Source organism: Macrotis lagotis, chromosome 7 (assembly GCF_037893015.1).
Source record: "Macrotis lagotis isolate mMagLag1 chromosome 7, bilby.v1.9.chrom.fasta, whole genome shotgun sequence".
Lineage (NCBI taxonomy): Eukaryota > Metazoa > Chordata > Mammalia > Peramelemorphia > Peramelidae > Macrotis > Macrotis lagotis.
This window is the reverse complement of record NC_133664.1, coordinates 77,700,278-77,724,726: the sequence shown is the minus strand read 5'-3', so window position 1 is coordinate 77,724,726 and position 24,449 is coordinate 77,700,278. Positions and strand designations below refer to the sequence as shown.

The following is a 24,449-nucleotide window of genomic DNA, read 5'->3' as shown; positions in this document are numbered from 1 at the left end:
TTCTGACTAAATTGGAGCTAATTAAGGTGACAAGTAAAAGGTTTGTGAAGAGGTTTTTAGAGTGGCAACATATTCAAAATAGAACTCATTATCTTGCTTTCCAAGCATTTTTCTTTTCTCTTCCCTATTTCTCTTGGAAGTCCAAATCTCCACTCAGTCATCTGGACTCCCAGCCCCTGGGTTATCCTTAACTTCTCCTGGCCCTCACCTTACATAATCGATCTATAGTTGCCTTATTTTTACTCTTACAAAGATATATCCCCTTCTCTCCACTCACAAGACCATGACCCTCATGCAAGTCTTCATCCTCCATATCCGGACCACTACAATATTCTGTTTAATATCCTTCCTTTGAGAATCCCCTTGCAACATCACCAGAGAGTGTCCATCTTTCTTTTGTTTGGAGATTTCCAGTGAGGGGGAGCCCACTCACCTCTTGAGACAACCTACTACACTTTGGGACAGTTCTAATTTTTAGGAAGTACTTCTTTTTTATGAAATATAAATATCTATCATTTCAATTTCTACCCCTTATTCTAATTGTGCCCTACAAAGACAAAGTGCCAACATGGGACCCTTAAATCTTTTCTTCTCCAGAATAAGCATCCTCAGTTTCTTCAAATGATCTTTCCATTCTATGATCTTAAGACATTTCAACACCCTAGTTGCCCTCCAGCTTGACAATGAACTTCCTAAAATGTGGCACTGAGGATTGAATGCTGTTCAAGATGTGGTCTGACCAGATCAGAATGTGAGTGCCATTAATATCTGGACTGTATATGATATGTCTCCTTTAATATAGACTAAGATTTTCGCTTTCTTAGATGTCAGGTCAAACAATTAGCTCCTATTGACCTTGCAGGTTCCAGATATTTCTTGAACAAACTTGATTTCTGGTTATCATTCCTCCATCTTGTACATCTAAAATTGATTTTTGGGAGCCAAATATAAGTGTCTTACATTTATCCTTGATCAATTTTATTTTTTTTTAAATTGCAGATCCGATCCATAGTTCTGTCCTGCTGGAATCTTTTTACATCCTGACTTTGTAATTCAAGGTATAATCCATCCCTTCCATCTCTGTGACATTTGCAATTATGATAGATGTGCCTTCATTCCAATCATTGATAAAAAAATGTTGAAAAGTACAGGGATAACGACAGATTTTTATGACAACATATTACAAATCTCCCTCTGAGGTGACAGGAAACCTAAATGACCATTCTTTGGAATTATTCAGCTAGGTACAAATCACTCTAATTATACTATAAGGCAAATGACTCCCAGTTTTTTTTTGAACCTAAAAACTTTAATGTAAAAATAATTTATGGACCCAGATAAGTTAATTGTTATATTACTTAGTAACAATTTATAAAATAATACTTTAAACATTACTATGAAACCTTTGTAATAACTCTAATGGTTTTCTAGATTTCACAGTATATATAGTTGGAAATATTGGTGTAGCACACATTTCTCTGTCTTACCCACAAGAAAAACAAGAAAGATTTGTCACACAAACTATCTCTTCAACAACTCATTCTGGAATTTTGCTCTATCTACCTGGTTCTATTAATTATCTTGTTTAACTATGTGTCCTGCCCCCAACTAGACCTAAGGGTATAGCTTCTCCCTCTTAACATTCCAAATTAGGGATGCTCTTACCTTAGGACATTCTAGAATATTATAATTAATAAAAAAAAATCCCAGAAGAAATCAGACTCATTATTAGTAGATGTTTTTCTCTTCTTTGAAAAATCAGATCATTTGCCCTTCTCTAATCTTCTAGCATTTTTTTCCCTTCACAATCTTTCAAAGATAACTTATGTTATGAATGCAGAGAAGGACATGTACATGAAATGCAGTGAAGATAGAAATGACAAGATTTGAAAACATGTTAGATATGAGAGGTAAGTGCCTCAGTTTCCTCAATTGTGAAATGAGAATAACAACAGCACCAACCTTGCAGGATTTCTGTGAGGATCCTCTGAGATAATATCTGTAAAGAGCTTAAATAACACAGTCTGACACATAATATTCATAATATAAATGCTTCTTCCCTTCATTTCCCATCTACCAAGTGAAGAGTTCAAATTGATATCAAGGTTGTAAGCCTTGGTGACTAGGAGGTGGTGATATCCTTGAAAGGGATAGAGAAGCTAGAATGATGGGGCGGAATAATGAGGGTTTTGGTTTTTGTTTCTTTTGGGGGGAGCTATAGAGATTGAGATGCCCAAGAGAAAAATAATGACGTGACAGTATACCTCAGGAGACAGACTAGAATGTAGATCTGAGAATGATCTTCATAGTGATGAGTACTAAATGCTGATAATTAAAGAGGAGTAACATGTGATGCACATGAATTATTTCTGCTATTTAATAAAAAACAACTTATGGGTGCTGATAATCTAAAATAATATTCTTTTTTATTTAATTGAATAAAAAGTATGAGCAGTCACCCATGATTAAAATAATACCTTAACATTTCCCCAATTGTAAATCAAAATCATGTGATGGTAAAATATTAAATTAAAATATTAAAATTCCCTAAAGAAGTAGTACTATTAAACTGTTTTTATATTTCCTTGTCATTATCTTCACTGATGAATCTATTCTTCCCCTCATTTCTTTGGAGGAAGGATACAGTTAATATTTCTTAACTTTCAAGACTCCAACCCAAAACATTTCTGATTGTTATAATTGTTAATGTTCTTTCCCTATTAAAATTAATTTGTATTACTATGTTTTGCTGACTGGTAACCTCTTTGAATACAGGGACCATTTTGGTTTTACTTTTCTCTCTCTGATGACTAGCAAACGAGCCAAACAGTAATTGATTAATAAATATTTTTTGAATTTTATTTGATTGGTTCTGACCTGGGCTAGGAACAGAAAGAATGATTTTATGAAAGTGTTGGTTGATTTTCTTAGAGTTATGGAAGAGAGGTTAAGCTTCCATGTCAGTAAATTTAGATCTCTCAGTAACTTTTGATATGAATGACTTCAAGAATTATCAGTCTGTTTGTCTCTTTGGGGATATAGAGGAACTAAAAGGCTCTTTAATCATTCTTTCTTTTCAGTAGGTAGAAGAGATACATTTGCCCTCTCAGAACATTTGTGAGGCAATCTAGACTACATGTCATTGTTATCCTAGATATACTCAGATCTATGTCTTCTTTTCAACCAGTTTCAGCAGTATAACTTTGTGCCAGCAAGACATGGGAGACTGAATAAGTGAACTGACTAAAGTTCAGCCCAGATAAGTCTGAGATAATGCTGTCGAACAATTTGATTCAATTTAACAAACATTTATTCAATACTTGTTCCATACTTGTTGGAGGCACTTGCTAAGAACTCAGAATATAAATATGAAAACTCATACAGTGCCTCACTTCAAGGGACTTACAATCTGTTGGGAAAGGGAGGGAGAAAATCATACAAATAAGTATTATACAGAGAAGACTGAGATGGGCAGCAAAGAGATGTGGTCCAAATATTCAATGAAAATGAGAGGACGAAATTTCAGTGGAGCAAGGTGAGGACAATCATAGAAGGAAGATGAGGGGAAATTTGTGTTGGACACAGTTCCAAAATTGATTAAGGTAGGGGAAAAATAATAAGCAGAGATTTGGAGAATTTTCCAAAGCAAGGGAAAAAATGCATTAATACACAGAGACAGATAGGTCAGGACTGGGAACAGATTATTTATCTATTTTTTCTTTTTTTTGGCAAGGTAATTGGGGTTAAGTGACTTGCTCAAAGTCACACAGCAAAGAAATGTTCAGTGTCAGGCTGAATTTGAACTTGAACTTGGATCCTTCTGACTCCAAGGCCAATGTTCTATCCACTATGCCACCTAGCTGCCCCGTTTTTTAAATGCCAAATGTATAAAGATGAATAATTTATTATTATTGGAAGAATATGATAGTTTGGAGCCAGATAATAATAGAGGGCCTTAAATGCCAATCTTTATAAGGAGGATTTTTTGTTTTTTAGTTTTAAAATTTTTAAAGGAATTTTCTTTGCATTATTTTCAAAGAAAAGTCACTGAAGATTTTGTTTAACAGTGGAAGTGATGTTGTCAGAACTGTACATAAGGAAGATTATCTTTAAAGTTGTGTGAAGGATAGTTTGGAGAATGAATGATGGAGCGGCTGGGTGGTGCAGTGGATAAAGCACTGGCCCTGGAGTCAGGAGTACCTGGGTTCAAATCCAGTCTTCCAGTCTCAGACACTTAATAATTACCTAGCCGTGTGGCCTTGGGCGAGCCACTTAACCCCATTGCCTTGCAAAAAAATCTTAAAAAAAAAAAAGAGAATGAATGAATAAATGAGCACTTATTCAGTTTTTGTTTTGTGCCAAATACTAGGAATACAAAAACAAGTAAAAAAAAGTTCTTAAGGATTTTAAATTCTAAGGGAGGAGATCATATATATATGTGATGCCCAGTGGGGAGGGCACTTTTGTTCAGAAAATTACAGAAATTGAGAGTGAAGCCATAGGGAAGTAGATTGACACACTCCTAGGAATAATGACAACTCATTCCAGGAATGGAAGGGGGGTAACAGGAAAATATAAATGTCTGGTAGCCAGGCATTTGGTTGGCAGGGTTATGGATGGTCAGAGAGAAAGAAGTAACCATGATTTGACTATTACTGTTATCTAGGTGAGAGGTAGTAAGGTACTGAAATTACAATTCTAGCATCATCAACAAAGAAAGGGATGGAAGTGATATATTTGCAGGTGGACTCAACATGACTTAGCAATAGATTAGATGTGGGAGTTGAAGAAGGAAGGATCAAAGGTGATCTGGAAGCTTCTGCTCCAGATGACAGGGACGATGATAGCACCTTTAACTAAAGTAGGGAAGTTGTAAAGAAAATTGCATTTAGATTTTAATTTGAGGTTACCATATTGAGTTTGAGTTGATTAAAAAATGTCCAGGTGGAAATAGATGTATGACAGGAGATGTGGGAGATGTGAGTATCTACAGAGTTCAGAAGAAGAAGAAGGAGAGAGAGAGAGAGAGAGAGAGAGAGAGAGAGAGAGAGAGAGAGGATGATGTTTTTTCCTTATCAGGGAGGTAATGCACATGAATTGAATTTGAGTTAGGGGGTGCTGCTAAGTCCCCAGTCTCACTTTCTCCAATAATCAGATATGAATTAAGATGAATGCAGATGGCTCTGAATGCAAGGCAATCAAGGATATGGGATGTTCCCAGGTTCCCACAGCTAGTCAGTGTAAAGTTTTTGAGATCAGATTTGAACATAGATAGATGACAGACAGATAGACAGATAGATAGATAAATAGGTGAGACAGAGAGACATAACTATTGGACCTATATAGAAACACTTAATTATTAAATCATAGGGCACACCTCCTTCCTTCCCCAGACAAGAGATTATGTAGATAAAAGAGAAGAGGACAAAGGACAACATCTTGGGAGTATATCCTTACTTATGGGGCAAGAAGAAGGATGCAAATGGAATCAAAGTTAAAACTAAACTCCTTGTTCTCCAGGGGATCCCATTCTAATGGGGTAAACAACTATGTACACAAAAGATACACACACACACACACACATATATATAAATAAAATATATGCATATAGTAAATTAGATACAATTTCAGAGGGAGGACATTAAGAATGAGAAGGAACAGGAAAAATCTATGTCGAAGGTGCATGTTGAGCTGAAGATAGAGATAAGGAGGGAGAACTTGGAAAAAATCATTCAAACAAAAAAGGAGAAAAAGGTAGGAAAAACTGTGTCATGGATGTCAAGGGAAGAGAAAGTGCAAAAAGTATTTTGATGTTTCAGAATGGTAAAGAAGAATGAAGACTTCCATTAGATACCTTAAAGAAGAGATTTTTGGTAACTTGAGAAAACTTTTGCAAAGTTGGAGATTGATGTCACATTGCAAGAGACTCAACAGAGAATAAAGTGAGATGGAAACTGTCTAGATTACTCTTTGTAGTGGTTTAGCAATGAAGAGGAGGAACAAGATAGAATAAGATTTTGAGGGGATAAATGGATTAAGAGAAAGATTTTAAGGGATGAAAAGTACCTTGATTATGTTTATGGGCAACCCAGAAAGATCCAGGCTATAGGAAAATAATGGTGATATAAAAGAATGATCTAGAGAAAGAATTCCTGGAGCAGAAAGGAAAGGAAAGGACAGGTGAAAGGTTTGAGCACATCTTTGTCTGAGAATAGAAGAAAAGGAAGAAAAGAAATAGTGAAGTCAAGAGATTTTGAGATATGAAAGAGGAGATGAGGAATCTTTTAATGCATGTTCTCAAGCTCCCAGTAAAGTAGACAGTGGGGACAAGAGGTGAGTAGAGAAGATTTGAAACAGCTACTGTAGAAAGTTCAATACAGAATCAATCAAAGATGTATAAAAAGAACATCATTTAGTGGTGAGAGCCTAACATGGGCTAGATCACATATGGTTCTTATCACAATGTTTTTGTAATTTCTTCCAGTATTCAGTGGTTTATGGATGGATCAAAAAACTGATGCAAGAAAGTGATGAAGCCCTGAGGCTAAACAGGACAGGAATAGCAGGGGGACAAGCGAATAAGAGGTTCAAGGTTAAAAGGCCATGTCTTACTGAATTATAAGGTTAAGACTGTGAAGGGTGAGGGTCTGAGATTATAAGGAGGACCAAGAGCTGAGCTAAGAGAAGTGAGAAAAGGGAAATGATGGAAGACCAGAAAGTTGTGATAAGAGAAAATAATCTCAGAGTTCATTAGTTTGGAAGTAAAACAATTTGAGTTGATGGAGAAATACAAAGAGTGGCCAAACATACCTTTAATGTGGTTGGAATGGAGTTTAGATCAAGGAAAAAGGAGTTAAAGAAGTTGATGAATTAGAGTGCCAAATGTTCAAAGGGCCATCAACCATTATATTGAAGTCACCAAGAATAATGATATAGGTGAACTACAAAAGGACCCTGAGTCAAATTTGGGAGTAATGGGGTAGGAAAGAGAATAGCCTGAAGAGATATGCATACATACATACATACATATATATGTATGTGTATCTTTTGGGTTTATATCTATATTTATATCTCTATCTATCTATCTATCTATCTATCTATCTATCTATCTATCTATCTATCTATCTATTTATCTATCTGTCTATATGTGAAAGCAAGAAAGATTTTGGACAGGGTAGTCCAGTTAGACAGTAGGAACTTCAGAAGAGGATATTGAGTGATTAGTTGTAGTGGTAAATGATGACTCCTTGGAAGGGGTAGATGTGGGGAAGACGGTATATTCATGAGCAGGTTTAGTATGAGAAGATGCTGCTTACATTGGAAAAGGTGACAAGAGATGATGTCTTCAAGAAAAAGTCAGCTTTCAATAATCTAATAAGTATAAGTTCAATAAGTATAAATGAAGAAATCTAGTCTCTCTCTCTTGCATCTTCTTCCTTATAGACTTGAAAGTGGCTATCTTGTAGACAGTTTTATTATGCCTTTGTAGCTAGCTGCTTTGTCTGCTATGTAGTCCAGTGCTCTCTCTCTCTCTCTCTCTCTCTCTCTCTCTCTCTCTCTCTCTCTCTCTCTCTCTCTCTCTGTGTGTGTGTGTGTGTGTGTGTGTGTGTGTGTGTGTGATCTGATGACCAAGGCAGATTTTAATTAGTTGCACAGAGCAGTCACTGGATTTTGAAAAAAGCAACAGGAGACAGATCACCAGGTCTTGGCTATCAGTTCTGACTTCCTCATGGATATTCAGTGTGTATCCATACCTAATAGGGTCTCTAAATGCCAGTTGCTTTGGACCCTGGTCGCTTCAAAGCTTAGACCCTGAATCAGGGAATTACAAGAATACAGGTTCTAAAAGAATACAATCTGCTCATACTCAGGTTAACAATTTAACTTTCCTTCAACACCATAGATGGGAGTTTGTTGGGAATCCACCCCACAATTCCCTCCTTGGATGAAATATCCATGAGTATATCTCTGTAAACAATACGTTCTCTTGGTATCACTCTGGAAGATAATTCTGACACATGAAAGTTGCCAGATATTCTCTAGAAAAAGTATTTGGTAAATTCTTTTTTAAATACAGTCCTAGTATTTTGACCTTCAGGTAATAAAGTAAGATGCCTCTTTTAGAAATGGTCCTTTATATCTGCTACTAATGATCTCTTTAATGTATTTTATCTAAATGATTCATGTTTATATTATGTCCTGAGGCAATTTTATCCTGAAGGATGTCCTTTCAAAAAAAAAAAACTAGAAATAAAATACCTACATTTCCTGGTGAAATGTTTGACCTAGTTTTTGAACTATGCATAAATAAAATTTTTGGTGATTTGTGAATGTATGCTTGGTGAAGAGGGGTTGAAACTGGATAAGGGTTTTAAAAATTACCATCTACAGATAATGAAGATTTCAACCCAATTTTTTTTAACCTAGCCATCACTTCTTTCATTTACTCATCTCTCTAGAAATGAAAGCTACATGATGGTATCTGGTTTTATAATGTTAGTTGATAATATTAATATCATTAAATATCACATGTTGAGAAGTAATTCTTTCATAACCCAATGAAATGTGGTAATGTGAAACTTGAGAAATTTAGAGGAACAGTTTCCTCTAATCAGATAACCCATGTAAAGTCATCTATTCATTTACACTATAATTTGCAAAAGTTAAAATTTTAATAGTGATTTGTGGCAGACTTTTATTTCTAAAATTTTAAAAGGGACTTAGTGTAAGAGAAAATGGTAAATAAATGTTCACAAATTATTTCAGTTACATCCTTCACAGTTTAACTTAACTGCAAAACTCAAATGCTTACCACGTGATCTCTTGTTTTTCAAGTGCATGGCTCTCTGTAAAGGGAAGTAAAGGATTGAGTAATGAAAGTTTGAAGGGATAAATATGCACCAATGTGTACTCTAGTTGAATTACTATTTTATTAGAAAAATCTACAGCAATCATGCACACCAATCTGGCTTATAGCAAGACATGTGGTAGTTGAATTTTTTTAATTGTGTTTTTTCTCATTCAGAAATATTTAGAGTACTCTAATTAAAATTGTTCATAGTAAAACAGAAAACTTATAATATAAAATAAATCTCATTAAATAAACGTATTATCTAATTTGTGTGAGGCAGGGACATAATTTTCCTCCCTTTATATTTTGACTGTATAAGTGAGGTGATTCTTATGAATTAGTACAAGATGTCACTTCCCCAGTTGCTTTGTATACCTCCTTAAACATTAAAAATAAAGATGTGCCATCTGTCTCACATCATGTAGGCAATCCAAAATGCTTACTTTTGTTTTCTCGGTATTAGTGAACATATTATAATGCTCTGGTGATACGACATAACGAAGTTTCTTTTCATTTATTTCAAATTAAAAAAAAAAGATATTTCATGAGGGTTATTGATGATCCCATACCACCACTAACATTGACACTTCAAGAGAACTGAGCAAGAGTGGTTGAAAGGTAGAATAGGGAGAACTCTCCCTTGTACAAAAGACAAACACATTTAAAGTTTTGTTAAATAAGGCTGAAAGAGAAGAAAAAATGGAAAATAATAACACAGTTAGCTCCAGATTAAAAAGTACTTCACTAAGTGAAGACTATGGTCTTCTGAGCTGTAGTCCCTTCCCATAGCAGTTAAGCATTTAGTCACAGGTATACTCATTTCTTCCCCACCGGTCTTTCACATCTGGCTGAAACCCGAGGTGTGACATTACATTGGTTCTTTGTGGATCTGAGGACCATTCTTGCAGGTCTGGAAAGGAGCTCATACTTTCATTGCAGAAATGACTGTTACAAAGAATAGAATGCTCTGAGGATAGATAGTATCAAAGACCAGAGATTATTTAGGAACTTCTCCTTTTTTTCATTTCAAATTCAAGGCAATTATCTTTCACAAAAAAAAATTAACAACCACAACAAAAAAAAAAAAAAGGTAAATGTTTGAACTTGTAATCTAAATTTCACCCTAGACTTACAGACCATGGAACCATCAATTTTCAGAACTGAAGGGGAACTTAGTGATTATGTCATCCAAAACCCTCATTTTATACATGAAGAAATTGAGTCCCAGCAGTGTGAAATGACTTGTGATAGAAACAATGCTTATTGAATAGTCCAATTACATAGCTAGTGTTCTAGTGAAGCTAATAATAAACCAGGGCCTCAATATTTTTTATATCATGGACCCTTTTGGCAATCTAGAGAGGTCTGTGGACCTCTTTTCAGAATGTCATTTTTTTTTAACTGCATAAAATAAATAGAGTTATAAAGGAAACTAAGAATCCCAAAATAGTTATCAAAACATTCTTTTAAAAACCATGTTCAAGGACCCCAGGTTAACAGCTTTGGGACCAGAGACCCCTTTCTTCCTTTTTGCTGTGGGTGTATTTTTTTTTTAAGGTTAAGCAAGTAACCAGAAGTGGTATATGTTGAAATGTCACCCCCTTCCCCAAATAGCACTCTGATTTGCCTCTTCTTTCTTGCATAAGTTTTTTGCAATCACCTTCTTTGAACATAACTTAGTTCTTCAGTGCAGTCTTTGTATGACAAACTGGCCCAATCTTAATAGCAGCCCTTTATTTAGATTGTACAGTCATAGCGATTCCACTATTAGTCATCCTGATATGTACTTCAGAATGCAACACACCCAATGAATACTGGAAAAAAAATTTAATCTGCTCTCAACGCTCCCCTTTCTTCCCTACCCCCACCCCCTCCAACTCTGTTCCAATTTCTGGTATTTTTAATAGCAGTTGTAGACAGGCAAAGATTTGGAATTTCTTTATCTTGGAACACATTCCAACTTCTCCTACCTACCATTTAAAGTAAAATCCAGCAACCTAAGTTTAACCTCTGCCTTTTTCACACTCACATTTAGCAAATCAGATAATTTCAATCTTCATTATTTATAAAATGATCCATACTCTTTCCAGAAATGGGCTAATTTAATGTTTAAATTGAGAAATTTCCAGTCTATACATTTTCTCTGACATCCTACAAACTCAGTGCCAGAAACTGATAGTGATTTCATTCACATATCACATCACTAGCCTTATTCTAATTTTAGACTCTTTAAATGATGTCTGAATTTCCACAAATTTATGTAGTATTTTAATTCACCAGAACTAGTATTTGGGACAGCTATAATTTAAATCTTGTTGGAAAATGTTTTTGAAAACATTGATACTATTTAATAAAAAAAAAAAACCATGAACTTTTCTGTAACTGGTGCTGGTTTTTCAAATTAGCCTGAAAATAGTATTTGAATGAATTTTATTGGGTAGGAGATTTTGTCATGCCAGTAAGGGAATTGCTCCCAAGTCATTAGTCAATGCCCATTCCACCTTATACAAGGTGTGGATGGTTCAGGAGATGAATGACTACCCAGTCATCTATTATGGCTTAATTGGAGCAAGAGGAGTGGTGGAATGTAAAGCCTGCTCCATGGAGGATAGTGAAAGGAATCAGTCCACCAGCTTCTTCGGGTCCAGATGCCTCCACAGTACATTTCCCTAGTTTGAGTGATGGGGAATTTTTAAAAATGCCAAGTGTTTTCCAACAGTGGCCCAAAGCCAGCTTGTTGTTTTTGTCAGTCTTATTAGAAGTATATAGTGTTTCATGGGTGCTACCAGGCTCTTCCTTCTCCCCAGATTCTGGGATGGGATAAGCTCAGAGGAAGGGGTGTGTGTTTGTGTGTGTGTGTATATATTTGTTGTATATGTGTGTGTGTGTGTGTGTGTGTGAAATTATTTTGTGTTCCCTATGTCATATTTACCAAATTGGAAGCAGGGCACAATTAACACAGCAGGAATTAAAAGAACAAAAACAAAACAAAAAACAAACTAGACCGGAGTTGCTGATAAGAATTTTTTTTATGTTATTCCAATAAAAAATACATTCATACAGAAATATAACAATCTTGCAAAAAACAATTTCAAATAAAATCTTGTAAAACAAAATTTTACAAAAATCTTACAAAGATTCTTTAGATAACAGGGTGCTTCAAAAAAAAGAGAAATTTCACTAATAGAAATTTTTTTAAATTTCAAGCAAAAATTTCAGCTTGATTGAGGCTCAGTTATCACCTGAACAGAATGTACTTCTTTATGTACTTGCTTATTATGAAAATTACAGGCATTGACATATATGGCACTCAGCTCCACCCCATTCAAACAACTCTGATGGTATTTCGTAAGTGAGACAAGCCAGTGCAAGGGTTTTTTTTTTGTTTGTTTGTATTTTTTTTGCTTTTGTTTACCTTCTTGCTTATCAGGATTGTTATGGCTAAGCAGAGCATGGCCAAGAAAAGGAGTTCTCAAACCCAGCAAATCAAATTTCTGGATTTTGAATTACCAAAAGAAAAAAAAAAAGTGCATTTTCCCCTTAAGCAAAACGAAATGAGTTATTTAGGCAAACGTATTCATCCAAACCAGATAAAAACCAGTTATGTGAGCTCTAGTCATCACTCATTTCTCGGAAGATCAAACAAAATACTAGCCAAGCCAGACTTAAATGTATATGTATATATTACCATATATATACACATACACACACATATATATATATATATATATTTTTAAAAAAGTATCCACACCCAGAAGCAAATAGCTGGATGAAATATTAGCGGTCAATGTTGTAATATGCCAATTTGGGAAAAGTTTACTGTTTGAGAGAATGCTCTGAAGAATCTACATGTTGGAAAAAAATAGATTCATCTCCATACAAAGTGAACAATAACAAAAAAAAAAAGATCCACAGTAATCAGTTTACTGCTCAATCTTCTAATGAGCTAGATGCTCAAAAAAACAAAACCCTTTGGTGGATTTTGCTTGAATCTGACCAGTATGCCAGTATTCAGCCTATGCCATTCTTGAACGGCCAGAGAGTCACTCACTGATCCAGACAGCCAAACACAGTCAGCAGACTGGCCCAGACTCCAGGCCAACAAAGCCTTTAGCAAACCTTTAAACAGAAAAGAATGCCTCCAAAAAAAGAGATTGTAGTTTCTGTGTTTTTGCCTCCTTTATGGCCATATTGAAATATTTCTTCACAGGCTGTGGAATTTTTCTAGCTAAACATTCTAATTTCTCCTTTTTTTAAAAAAAATATTTATATATTATCTATATATATATATACACACATACACATACTGTACACACAAATATACATACACAAGAATTCTGCCCACTTTTTAAAAAAGTATTATACTTTCTGAATTACCAACAGATAGCTAGATATATATATATGTGAAATTTGTGCCTTCTAAGCAATACATTAACATCTTCTTATACGTCTGTATCTTTAATATGTGTGAAAACTTGACATATTAAATACAGTTTGGGGTGTGTGATCTATACAATTGTTGTGCAAGGTCCATATAAAAAAGTCTGAAGATGGCAGAGTTGGTCAGGAATTCAATTCGTGAGTGTATTCCACTTGTAACACTGACAGTCAAGTTGGCGAAAAGAGCAAACAAATACTGACATAGTTGAGGGAGGTTTTCGTTTCTACATTTGTCTTGGTGAAGGAGGACCTCAGAGATGTGTGTGTGTGTGTGTGTGTGTGTGTGTGTGTGTGTGTGTGTGTGTGTTCGGTATTCTACATTGATACAGTACAACGCCAGGTGAAAAAAGAGCCTTAATAAAGCATGCATCACCCATACCCCTGTATGAGACCCCCCCCCACAAGAGAAGGTCACTTGCATAAGGCACCATTATTAAGGTCAACAGTGCATTAACAGCTAGAAAACCAGAAATTAGTCCTCAAGGCATAAATAAGAGAAACAGCTGCATGAGAAATCAGTTTCTAAGCTACAGTGGTTTTATCCACCCAACAGAAATCTTTTTTTTTTTTTTCAGGTTCCATTCATTATGTAACATTAGACCAGTGATTCCCAAAACCCTGGCTTGGTGAAACTCCTCCCCCCCACAATGTATACAATTATCTCACAGGGAGGGGTGGGGGGGGAAGTATCATAAAAATTTTCCAAATTAAATTGAATTTCTATTAAAAAAATAATAACAATTCTGTGCCACCACTGCACTTTTTTGGGGGGGCCGAGGGAGTGTTGTAAAAATTAAATAAGGACAATAACAAATAAAATAATAACAATAATAACAAATAATAATCATAAAAAGGTGTTACAAGTCCAAGATGGCTGGGAATCACTGTATTAGATCAATTGTATCTTAGCTGCTCTTTAACTGGAATCAAAATTGCAGTCCTGATTAAAGAATGGAAAAGCATAGAGTTCCCCGGAACCATGCATTATCTTTGTATTATAATGAAAAGTTATAGTTGTGTTATATTTGTAAATACACAGCTTATACAATGGATTACAAATGAGCTCTGTAGCAAGTTAAACAAGCTACCTCACACATTGCACGTTTAATAGCTGCACCAAACACCCAAAGCTTCTCTCATCCAGGAAAGGGGGCCTCCCCCTTTACCCCAATCTCTACTACTCCGGGGTCCTGACTTCCCACTCCCGCCCTCCATTTTTTCCCCCCTTCTTCTTTTTTTTGTTGTTTTTGTTTTTGTTTAAAAAAAAAAGGTGCAGACCCTCCCCCCCAGGAAATGATTGGTGGTCGTCCCATCTTATGTTATGCTCCTCACACACAAAACATTCAAACTCAACTTTTTTCGTATCTCTTGCAGCGAAGCCTACCACAAGATTAAAAAAAAAGTATGCCTCATCATACAGTCATGAATAGATCCTCAACATACAGTCAGCCCAATCATTATCATTTTCAGTGCACATGCTCACGGCAAAGGCTTACTCAGAAGGTTAGGTACCGGTGAGTGAGTCCGGGAAAACCCAAACCTCACGCACCACGGTGGCGATGCCGCTTCTGACATGACTTTATTAGCCCTCAAAAGACCTGCAAGTTAGAGGTCCTGGAGGCAACTGGGTAGGGTGCAAAATGGCATGCTTTTTTGGCTGGGACACGCATCCCTCCTCACAAGGCTGTCTCAACCTTGCAGCCGCTTAGCCCACAGGATTCACCTCTTGACCCATTTCAGAGGTGCCTCTTCATGTGAAGGGCCAGGTGGTCAGACCTGGAAAAACACCTGCAAGATAAAAACAAAACCAAAAATAAAATATAGATTTATGCTGCATGTTCTGTGAAAAACATCAACAAAATAAAAAATAAAATATAAATTCATGCTGTATGCTCTGTGAATCTAGAATCTAACGGTATCTCTCAATCACCATTCTGAGAAATGTGAAGAGCATCCTGATTCATCAGAATTTTATCCACGGTACCCTAGATTTTCATTTTATAGGAATGACAGTTGTTGCTAACCTCTGATCTCTACTTCCAGTTTGGTGATTGAGCACAAAGTCCTTAGGGATGCTCTATCTTCATCGTTTGGTATGTTGGGAGAGGAAACATGCTTTAAGATGTCAACTGGAAAAGTATTACATTGCAGCACAACGATCCTTTGTTAGGCAGCTAGGAGGTGCTGAGTCAGGAGAATAGACAAAAGTTCAAATCCTGCCTGGGATACTCACTAGCTGGGTGATACAAGGAAGATCATTTAACCTCTCTCAGCCTGAGTTTCCTCATCTCTAAAATGGGGACAATAATAGTCCCCCGACCACTCTGGGAGGTTGTGAAGACTAAATGAGAAAACATATATAAAAAATAAATTTCTAATCTTTAAAAGGGTTGATGAGTGCTAGCTATTATCATTATGATGATGAAAATGATCAATTTTTTTTTGAGATTTTAAACTTTAAAGACTTTGAAGATCATTCAACTTCTTTCAGCCTCAGTTTCCTCATCTGTGAAATGAGGACAATTATAACCCCACCACTCTGGGTGGCTGTGAGGATTAAATGAGAAAGTATTTGTTAAAAAATTTTGTAATCCTTAAAAGTGTTGAATAGGTGCTAGCTGTTTGACATTATTATGATGAAAATGAACAATTTTTTTTGAGATTTTAATTTTTCTGGAAATACCATCTGGATGCAGACCAAAGCTTACTATTTTTAATTTTTTAAATGTTTCATGTATTATAGTTTTCCCCCTCCCTTTTTGATTTGATCCTTCTTTCACAACATAATTAATATGGATATCTATTTGACATAGACATGTATAACATATATCAGATTTCTTTCTGTTGGGGGGAACAGAGGAAGAAGAGAAGAGAGAAAAATGTGAAACTCAAAACCATACAAAAAATGATTGTTTGCAAGTAATTAGAAAAACAAATAAATAAAAAGATTTTAATCTTTGAAGACTAAGGTCAATAAAAATACTGCTGGTAATGAAGAATAATATCTTTACAAGTGAAATTTCTTTAAGACAAAAAAAATGGGAAGGATTTATTTAGGGTCTCTTACTTAATGCACTGAAAAATTTTTTGAGAAGTAGTCTCCATTCACATACCTGTCACAGTGAGTACATTTAAAAGGCTTGGCACCCGTGTGCTTTCTGAAATGTCTTGTTAACTCATCGCTTCTTGCAAAACGCCATTCACACCCTTCCCATGAGCATCTGTAAGGCTTTTCTCCTACAAATGAAACACATCATTGGTCAACTGTGACTTCATTGAAATAAAGATAAACACAGCTCAGAGTAAAAACACACAACCAAGTCCCCAATTCATTCATGACCAAGTTCAGAGCTTCCAACAAGATGCCTTGGGCAGTGAATCCTCAAATACTTATGGTTAAATACGAAATCATGGCAATAAAAATCAACAAGTATAATTTTTGGTGACCTTCTTTTAGTATTCTAGCAGGAACTTCAAATTTTGGCAGTCACAATAATGAAAGTTAGCATCTATAAGACAATGCCAGAGATTGGTCAAATACTTCCAAATACTTACAAATGGACCTGACTCTACCTCCCTACCCACTTTCCCCATGGAATGGGAATGATCCGTTTTCATTGCATCTTCCTATTTCTCTTCAAAATTCAATTAAACTTGAATAACTTTTTTTTGTAAAAAAAAAAATCATTTCTCAAATCAAGTCATGACTGAGAAGCCATCTGTTCATCAACAATGCTACCAGAAAATGTTAAATACAGCACACTATTTAAGAGTAAAACCCAGACTTGAATGTAGTATTAGATGAAAGTGTCCTGGGAATTAGGAAGCTTCTATTAGAGTCTAGTCTCTAACCAGCTGAGTGACCTTGAGTGAGTAGTTTTGCTTCTCTGCGGCTCAGGTTCCTCATCTATAAAATGAAGGGATTGGACACAGTAATCACTAAGGTCTTTTCCTATTCTCAAAAGTCAGATTTTCATTCTGATTGCTAATGATGTTGTTAGTCACTTTTTTCTTCCTTTTCTTTTTAAAATTCTGAATTAGGCTGTATTTAATTTACACTAAAATATACTGTAAGAGTCCTAGTCAAATAATAAGTGGTTGGCGAATGTGTTTTGATTGGTTTAAGTGCAGTCATGTCAAGCTCTCACATGTACCATAAACAACAAGTACAGTATGTCACATCAATACAAATGTACACTATAAGGCTAGGACACCACCTGCTCCAGGCTCTTTAATTAATTAAAAATGAAGCTAAAAGGAGACAATTTAAGACTTCGTCCAATTCTTGTATATGGAGAACGGAATAAGAGGCCCTCAATTAGATGAATGAGAGGTGGGGGTCAGGGGGAGTAGAGGAGAATGGCAGCAGCCAGGAATAGGCTGGGGCTTCCTGTGGGCTTAATTTGAAAGCCTGCCATTCATCCACGACAATCAATCAGTCTTTTAAGAATTCGATGCTGTCCTTTAAAAAGATCCAACGCTCTGCTGAAAAGAATGAGGAAATGATGTCTTGGATGCTGGTAAACCTCTGGTGTGACTACATCATCTCCCAAGCTCTGGGCTCTCACCCAGAACTTGTGTAATGCAGTGACAACATGAAAATTCAGGGTATTCCCTGTTGGTGACCAGGCTTAACTCCTTGGGTCAACTGGGGAGGGGACTGACCTGTATGAGTGCGCTGATGTGCTTTGAGATGCGAGCTTTTGGTGTAAACTTTCCGACAGCCATTGAAATGGCACCGGTGGACTCGTCTCCGGCCATCTGGAGAGGCATCGCCACTGACTTTCTCACCAGTCTTGCCCACTGTCCCCGTACGAATTTTACCCGGTGAATGCAATTCACCAGCCATACAATTCCACAGTTGAGAGGAAGGTTCTCTGCCCAGTTCTGGGGAAGAAGGAGGAGTGGAAGTGACAGAAGAACTCAAATTTCCTGAATTGGCTAAGACTTCACTTATTGGATCAGAGGTAAATTTAGTAGTAGGTGAAAGTTCCTCAGTGCTGTCAGATGATTCACTGCTCACATCTGAATTTAAGCTGTTGGTCTCTAGGCTCTGACTGATCGGACTGTCCTCTTTAGGACTAGAAGAAATTTTCAGTTCTGATTCTTCCTTTTTCTCCCGAGCCAGAATAATTTTGGTCCACAGATCTTCTTGGCTTTCAAATTTAATATCCGATGCAGATACACAGCAGGGCTCACTCTGGAGGTACCTTTCCAACTCTAAACAGGTCTATGCAAAAATGAAAAAAAAATTAAAGTCAGATCAATTTATAAATACTAAAAATGGAAGTGAAAGTAAATTTTAAAAACCATGCAAAAAAAAAAACCCAACACCCAACCCAATCCTGATACTCTAAAAACCAAGATTTAAGAATCTTTTTTTACAATTAAGAAATCATTGTAAAGGCAGAAAATGGATATTACATTAACTGAATTTCAAAGAACGGGGCAACAATTTAGAAAAGCTAAAAGATGAAACTTGGCTTACTTAGCTTTTCAAATATTAGACTACAGATTCAAATGAGTGATGATCTCTAGGCTGATTTTTATTATTGTTACTGATGTTGACATCTCTAACGAGTTTCCCAGCAATCTAGACACACACACACACACACAAACGGCAAATCAGCTTCCCAAACAGACAGGTTTGACCAGATTATCTGCCATTCTAAAGAACTGTCTTTATTAATAAAAGGCAAAGTCATTCATCCTACACATGCGCCTAGCATACATTCATCCAGCCTAGGACAGAAGCACTCTACTGCATCCAGCAGAGTTTGACAGGCTCACTTAAAAATGGAGTTGACTTGTCATAGCACAATGCCACATTCTGGTACGGTGGCAGCTAGCTGACAATCTGTATTCCCGGAGTTGCCGATAAACCACCCATTTCCTGTGTATCAGAGATCTGGTCGACTTTCAAAGAATGTCATTTCAAAGTACTGGCCCATACACACACACACACGTCCATACATACATAGACACACACACATGTAACTTTAACTACTTCTATAATGGTCAGAGACACAGGGAATATCACCAATAGCAGGAGACAAGAGGGAAAAAGTTTCAGAATAGTAATATGAGTTTGGTAAAAAAAAAAAAAAGGATGCAAAAGGGGAAATTACTCTCAGGCCCTGCTGGGAGTCCCACAATGAACAAGAACTTTATCTACTGGCCAAGAGTACAACTGTATGAGTCATCACTCTATTTCTTTCACGCAATGCCAAAGGAGACTTCCTTTTAAAAATCTGACCAACAGCCAAGAAAGTACTCTGTTCAAATATACATGCAGTGTGACATGTACAACGGTCCCCCCTCCCCAGCCCCCAACAACCAACCTTTCAAGTGGCTACAACTGCCGAGATCAGCATCCCCTCTCCCCACCATTTCAAACTTTCTAGCCACTGGAAAAAAAACGGTAGGAAACATTTTAGGATTAAAATGGTTTTTTTTTTTTATTTCTTTTTCCTTCCCCTCTTCTCATTTCCACTATTGCATGTCCATATTAGGTCGCCTTACAGCCGATGCTACTTGGTTGAGTTTCTACACCAAATTCTACTCGATTTCATCAACCTAATTCTCCTTTTGCCATTCTTGTAGCCTTCGAAGCAAAGCCTATTTCCAAAAAAAGAAAAAAAAACCCCAAAAAACAAAAAAAAACACACATTTCACTCTAGAGAGATATATTGTAGTATAGATTGCTGCTCTTTCCCCCTCCTCCCCCTCTTTCTGACTTGTCACATGCCTACTGTGAGCAAGCAAGCAAGCAAAGGGGGAAAATCATCCCATTCTACGTACACCTATAATTAGACAAGCCGGTGCTACAGTGCATACTAAGACACAGCAAGGAACAGAGACAGGGGGAAAAAAAACAACATCTTTTTATGGATCCTTCAAGGAAAGAACATGTATGGAGATCTAGTCCAACTTCCATAATGGAGCTGATTGGGATTCTCCATGAGGGAGATGAGCCTAGTGTGGCTCTCGGGGAGTTTAAATGCCCCCCGACGGCTTCTGGGGGCCAGGTCTGGCTTTGTGCCCAGACCCCAAATGCCTGAAGGAAACTACTTAGATCAGTTTTCAATGGAGCTGATATTTTGAGGAGGAAAAAACACACACATGGGGGGGAGAGAGGAAGAATTACAAACAATTAAACCGGACACGTGAGCTCCGAGCCCCCCCCCCCCTTTTGTATTTCATTTGCTAAAAAAAGCCTCGAAATCCAGGAGAAAGCCGGCGCTGACAGACAACAACAGAGCCTCCATCTAGGGTTAGAGACAATGGGCGAAGAAGCGGGGGAGTCTATTGCGACCAATCCAGAAAGGGAGGAAAAAAAACACCAAAATGGAAAAAACAAAAGCTTAAAAAAAAAAAACCGGGTGCCATTAAGAAGCCCTCCGATATTCTATGCAAACTAAGACTGAAGCAATTAGCAGCACTGGCTCGCTGTCATATGACTGACAAGCCGCTGCTCGGGCAAATTCATGTTTTTTTCCCCCTTTTTTTTTTTTTTTTTTTTTGGCTGATCCACAAGGGAAGCCAGTAAGAAAATCAGCCGAGACCCGGGCAAATCTTGCCGAATCCTCCAAAAAAAAAAAAAAAAAAAGGAGGAGGAATTGGTGATCGAGATACGGAACAAAGCTGGTGGGTATTCGGAACCAGGGAGGGGGAAAAAAATCTGTCTATAGGATATGTATTTCAGTTTTAGAAGTATTCGCACACACATCAACACACACACACACACATACACACACACCAAAAAAAAAAGGCAAAATAAATTTTTTAAAAAAGCCCTAAAAAAAAAAAACCCTTGGCAGTAAAGGCAAGTTCATATGACAAGATCCAGCTGTGGAGTTTGGACCCGGTACAAAAGCAGAAAACTTCTGCCAAGGGCTCCGGGGACGCGGATCGAGCGAGGCAGGCAGAGTCGACAAGATCCAAAATGGCAAAAACACTGTGGGAACGACTGATCCTACGGCTCCGGTCCTACCGAGAATGACAACTCCCCTTCCGAACGTGAGATGCCCTCAAAAAGTGGATTCAAAAACAACAGGCATTTTGAACAAGATATTAAAAAAAAATCATAATTAAAAAAATTCCCCCAAACATTTAAAAAAAAAAGAAAGCTATTTTATAAACACATACAGATAGGCAGCTTCAATCACACACATTCTTAATTTTTTTTTCCTCCATTCACTCCTTTTTTTTTTTTTCCTCAGTGCACCGGAGACACTAGGCATTAAAAAAAAAAAGCTCTGCGCCTTGTAATGAAAATCCCTATTTACCTGTTGCCAATATTCTTCCAGGGATGGTAAAGCTGAGAAGTAACCAGTGTCATGCACAATCTGGAGTTCCTGGAAGATGCTGCACATTGGGAGAACATCCATGTCTGGTTGGAAAATAAAGTCAATTCTGTTGTAAAAAATAGGGAGGTGTGTGGTCTTGTAGTCGGAGAGATTTAGAACTCTCTCCCGAAATCACAAGAGCCAGTCCCTGCAGCAGAGGTGAAAGTTTCATGCAAACTCAATTGCACAGCAATTAGAAGCCTCCGATTCTGATTCTCCCGGATCACAGAGACTCGCTCAGGAGCCTACACAATATTTGCAAACACTGAACTGACTGCAAACGTAACCCCTGCAAAACTTCCCTATTCAAAGCTCTTCTGCCAGCCTCTTCCCCCCTCCCTCCTCCTCCTCCGCCGCCTCCTCCTCCTCCTCCTCCTCCTTCGGCCTTGGCTCCCCCCACTTCTCCCCTCCCCCCCCACGTGATCGGCTCTTGCGCCGGCTCCGCCAGCGGCCCAATCGCCGTCCGCCCGTCCTGGAAGCCGCGCGCCTATGATGTCAGCTCCGACCAGTCGCCGCCCGCGGCTCATGGCCGCCCCGCCTGGCGTGACCGAACGTCTCCGTTACGGCCCCCCCCATTGGAGCAATTCGAAATTTCCCCGAAGCTGATTGGCGGGCGGCCGTGCGGGCTATTTTTAGCAGGGTATATAGGGCGCGGGCTCCCGGGCTGCCCGAGGAGTCGGTGCGCCGCCTTCGCTCCGCGGTGCCGGGCCCTTCAGTGCGGGCCGCGGCCGCTGCGAGCGCGGCGGAGCCCCCGCAGCCCGGAGCGCCCCGGCGGCCGCCGCACAGCGCAAGCAGCCGCGGGGCTCCGGCCTTGGGCCCCCGCGCCTCACCCCCGGCCCCGGCGCTCGGCGCGGTGCTGCACCGAGCCGACGCGGCCCCGGCCTCCCGGGGACTCCGCTCTGCCTCGGCTCTCGGGCTCCCCTAGGGCCCCCGCCGGGGAACCGCATCCGCGCGCCGCGGCCCCGGCACGCGCGGCCCCGGCTGCCCGCGGAAGGCGCCTGCCGAGCGGCCGCGGCCCGCTCCGAACCCCGAACCCGCGCCTGGGCGCCGAGCGCCGGGCCCGGCCGCGGCCGCCTCCGCGGTGCGGAGAGTCACGGAAGGCCGGGCCGCCCCGCCGCCGCGGCCGCCGGGCCCGCTGCTCCCCGGAACGCCTGCGCGGCCCCGGCCGGCGGGAGCAGGGAGGGCGGGCGCCGAGCCGCGCCTGCGGCCGAGCCGGGTGGCGGAAAACATGGACGCGACCCAGCAATGCTACTTCCTAAAGTTAAAGGAAATGCCTCATTCTTCAGTTTGTATGCCCCCCAATGCAAAAACCGGTTTCTATTAGAGGGAAAGACCATTTTGATGACATTTGTTAAGGTATAGGTACTTGAATCACTAATGTATGATATAGACGTGTAAAACATGTGCATACATGCATGTACGTGCACCCATGCATGTACACACTTTGCGCACCACACTCCGTACATACATGTACATGCACACCGCAATGCACATGACATGCATGTGTACATGCCATGCAATATAATATACATATATACATATAAATGCACATTATACATATGCTACGTACATACTATCAATCTGTACATGTGATGCACCTATAATGTGCACACATGCAATGCTATACATATATAATATACAAATCATACACATATACACACTATACATATATAATATATACATACTACATATATGCATAGTATATGCATGTTATGGCATGTACATGTTATCCTCATAAATAATATATACATATACATATATACACTGCGCACATAGCATGCACACATACAGGTGTAACGCATATTCCATATACATAACATGTGTGCATAATATACATGCACATGTAATATGAACATGCCATGCATGTATACGTGCTATACACAACATGCAATATTCCACATATATGCATATATGCATGTATGCATGCTATATACATATGCACGACACTATGCAATATAATATACGTGCTATGCATACACGCACATGCCATGTGCGTTTATACATGTATTATATACATATTATACACGTGTACATAATATAATGTATACATATATTCACTTACATGAAGGATGACGGGAAGATTTAGGTTTCCAGATTTTTTTTATCCCTGCATATTCCAAGAACAATCCCCCCACCCTCTCCTCTCCAGACCTACCTTAACTGGTGGGCTTTCTAAATGAATATGTAAACAGCAAAAATGTTACAAAAGGGAGCACTCAGATGATTTTTTTTTGGTAAAATTTCGGCTAGAGATGATTTTTTTTTAAAAAAGAAAAGATTTAAAGAATGTGTGGGTTTTAATAACACACCAAAAAAAATAGCTATTCTCTAAAAAGACTTGGAAAAAAGATCAAAATAGACTGGTAGCTTCTGATAATAAAAGCTGATACTTCTAGAGAACGCTTTAAAGTTTGCAAAGCACTTCATGTAGCTAACCTGATCCTGACCCAATAACCCCATTAAGGGAAGACTGGTGTTATGATTCCCATTTTACAGATGACTAAACCAAGGCTCAAAGGTTAAGTGACCCCCCTCCGTGGTCATGCAGCTATGCTATCTTGACTTCAAATACAACACTTGAACTTTCAGTGCCAGTTATCTTTCCAATACTAAGAGCCCAGGAAACTTTGGTTTTTATAGATTAACTCCAATATCCCTACTCTTTTTTTTTTTTATTAATTTTAACCATTTTTGCTTTATAAATATAGAGAAAATTGGGCAATAAATTTTTAAAAAAGGATACAGATTTAAAATTCTTGGTTATCACAAATTTTGTGTTTAAAATAACTTTACAGAAAAGACAAAAGAAT

At 38.2% G+C, this 24,449-nt stretch overlaps 1 protein-coding gene across 1 annotated transcript; it reads right to left on the bottom strand.

Moving 5' to 3' along the window:
- Positions 1-9,351: 9,351 nt before the first annotated feature.
- Positions 9,352-21,973, bottom strand: KLF6 (KLF transcription factor 6). The gene is made up of 4 exons (XM_074193207.1): positions 21,580-21,973; positions 17,957-18,521; positions 16,405-16,528; positions 9,352-15,079 (listed from the first exon to the last, which is right to left on the bottom strand). Exons 1-4 carry the CDS (start codon positions 21,679-21,681, stop codon positions 15,028-15,030), a joined length of 843 nt encoding a protein of 280 aa, XP_074049308.1. The 5' UTR covers positions 21,682-21,973; the 3' UTR covers positions 9,352-15,027.
- Positions 21,974-24,449: the final 2,476 nt, after the last annotated feature.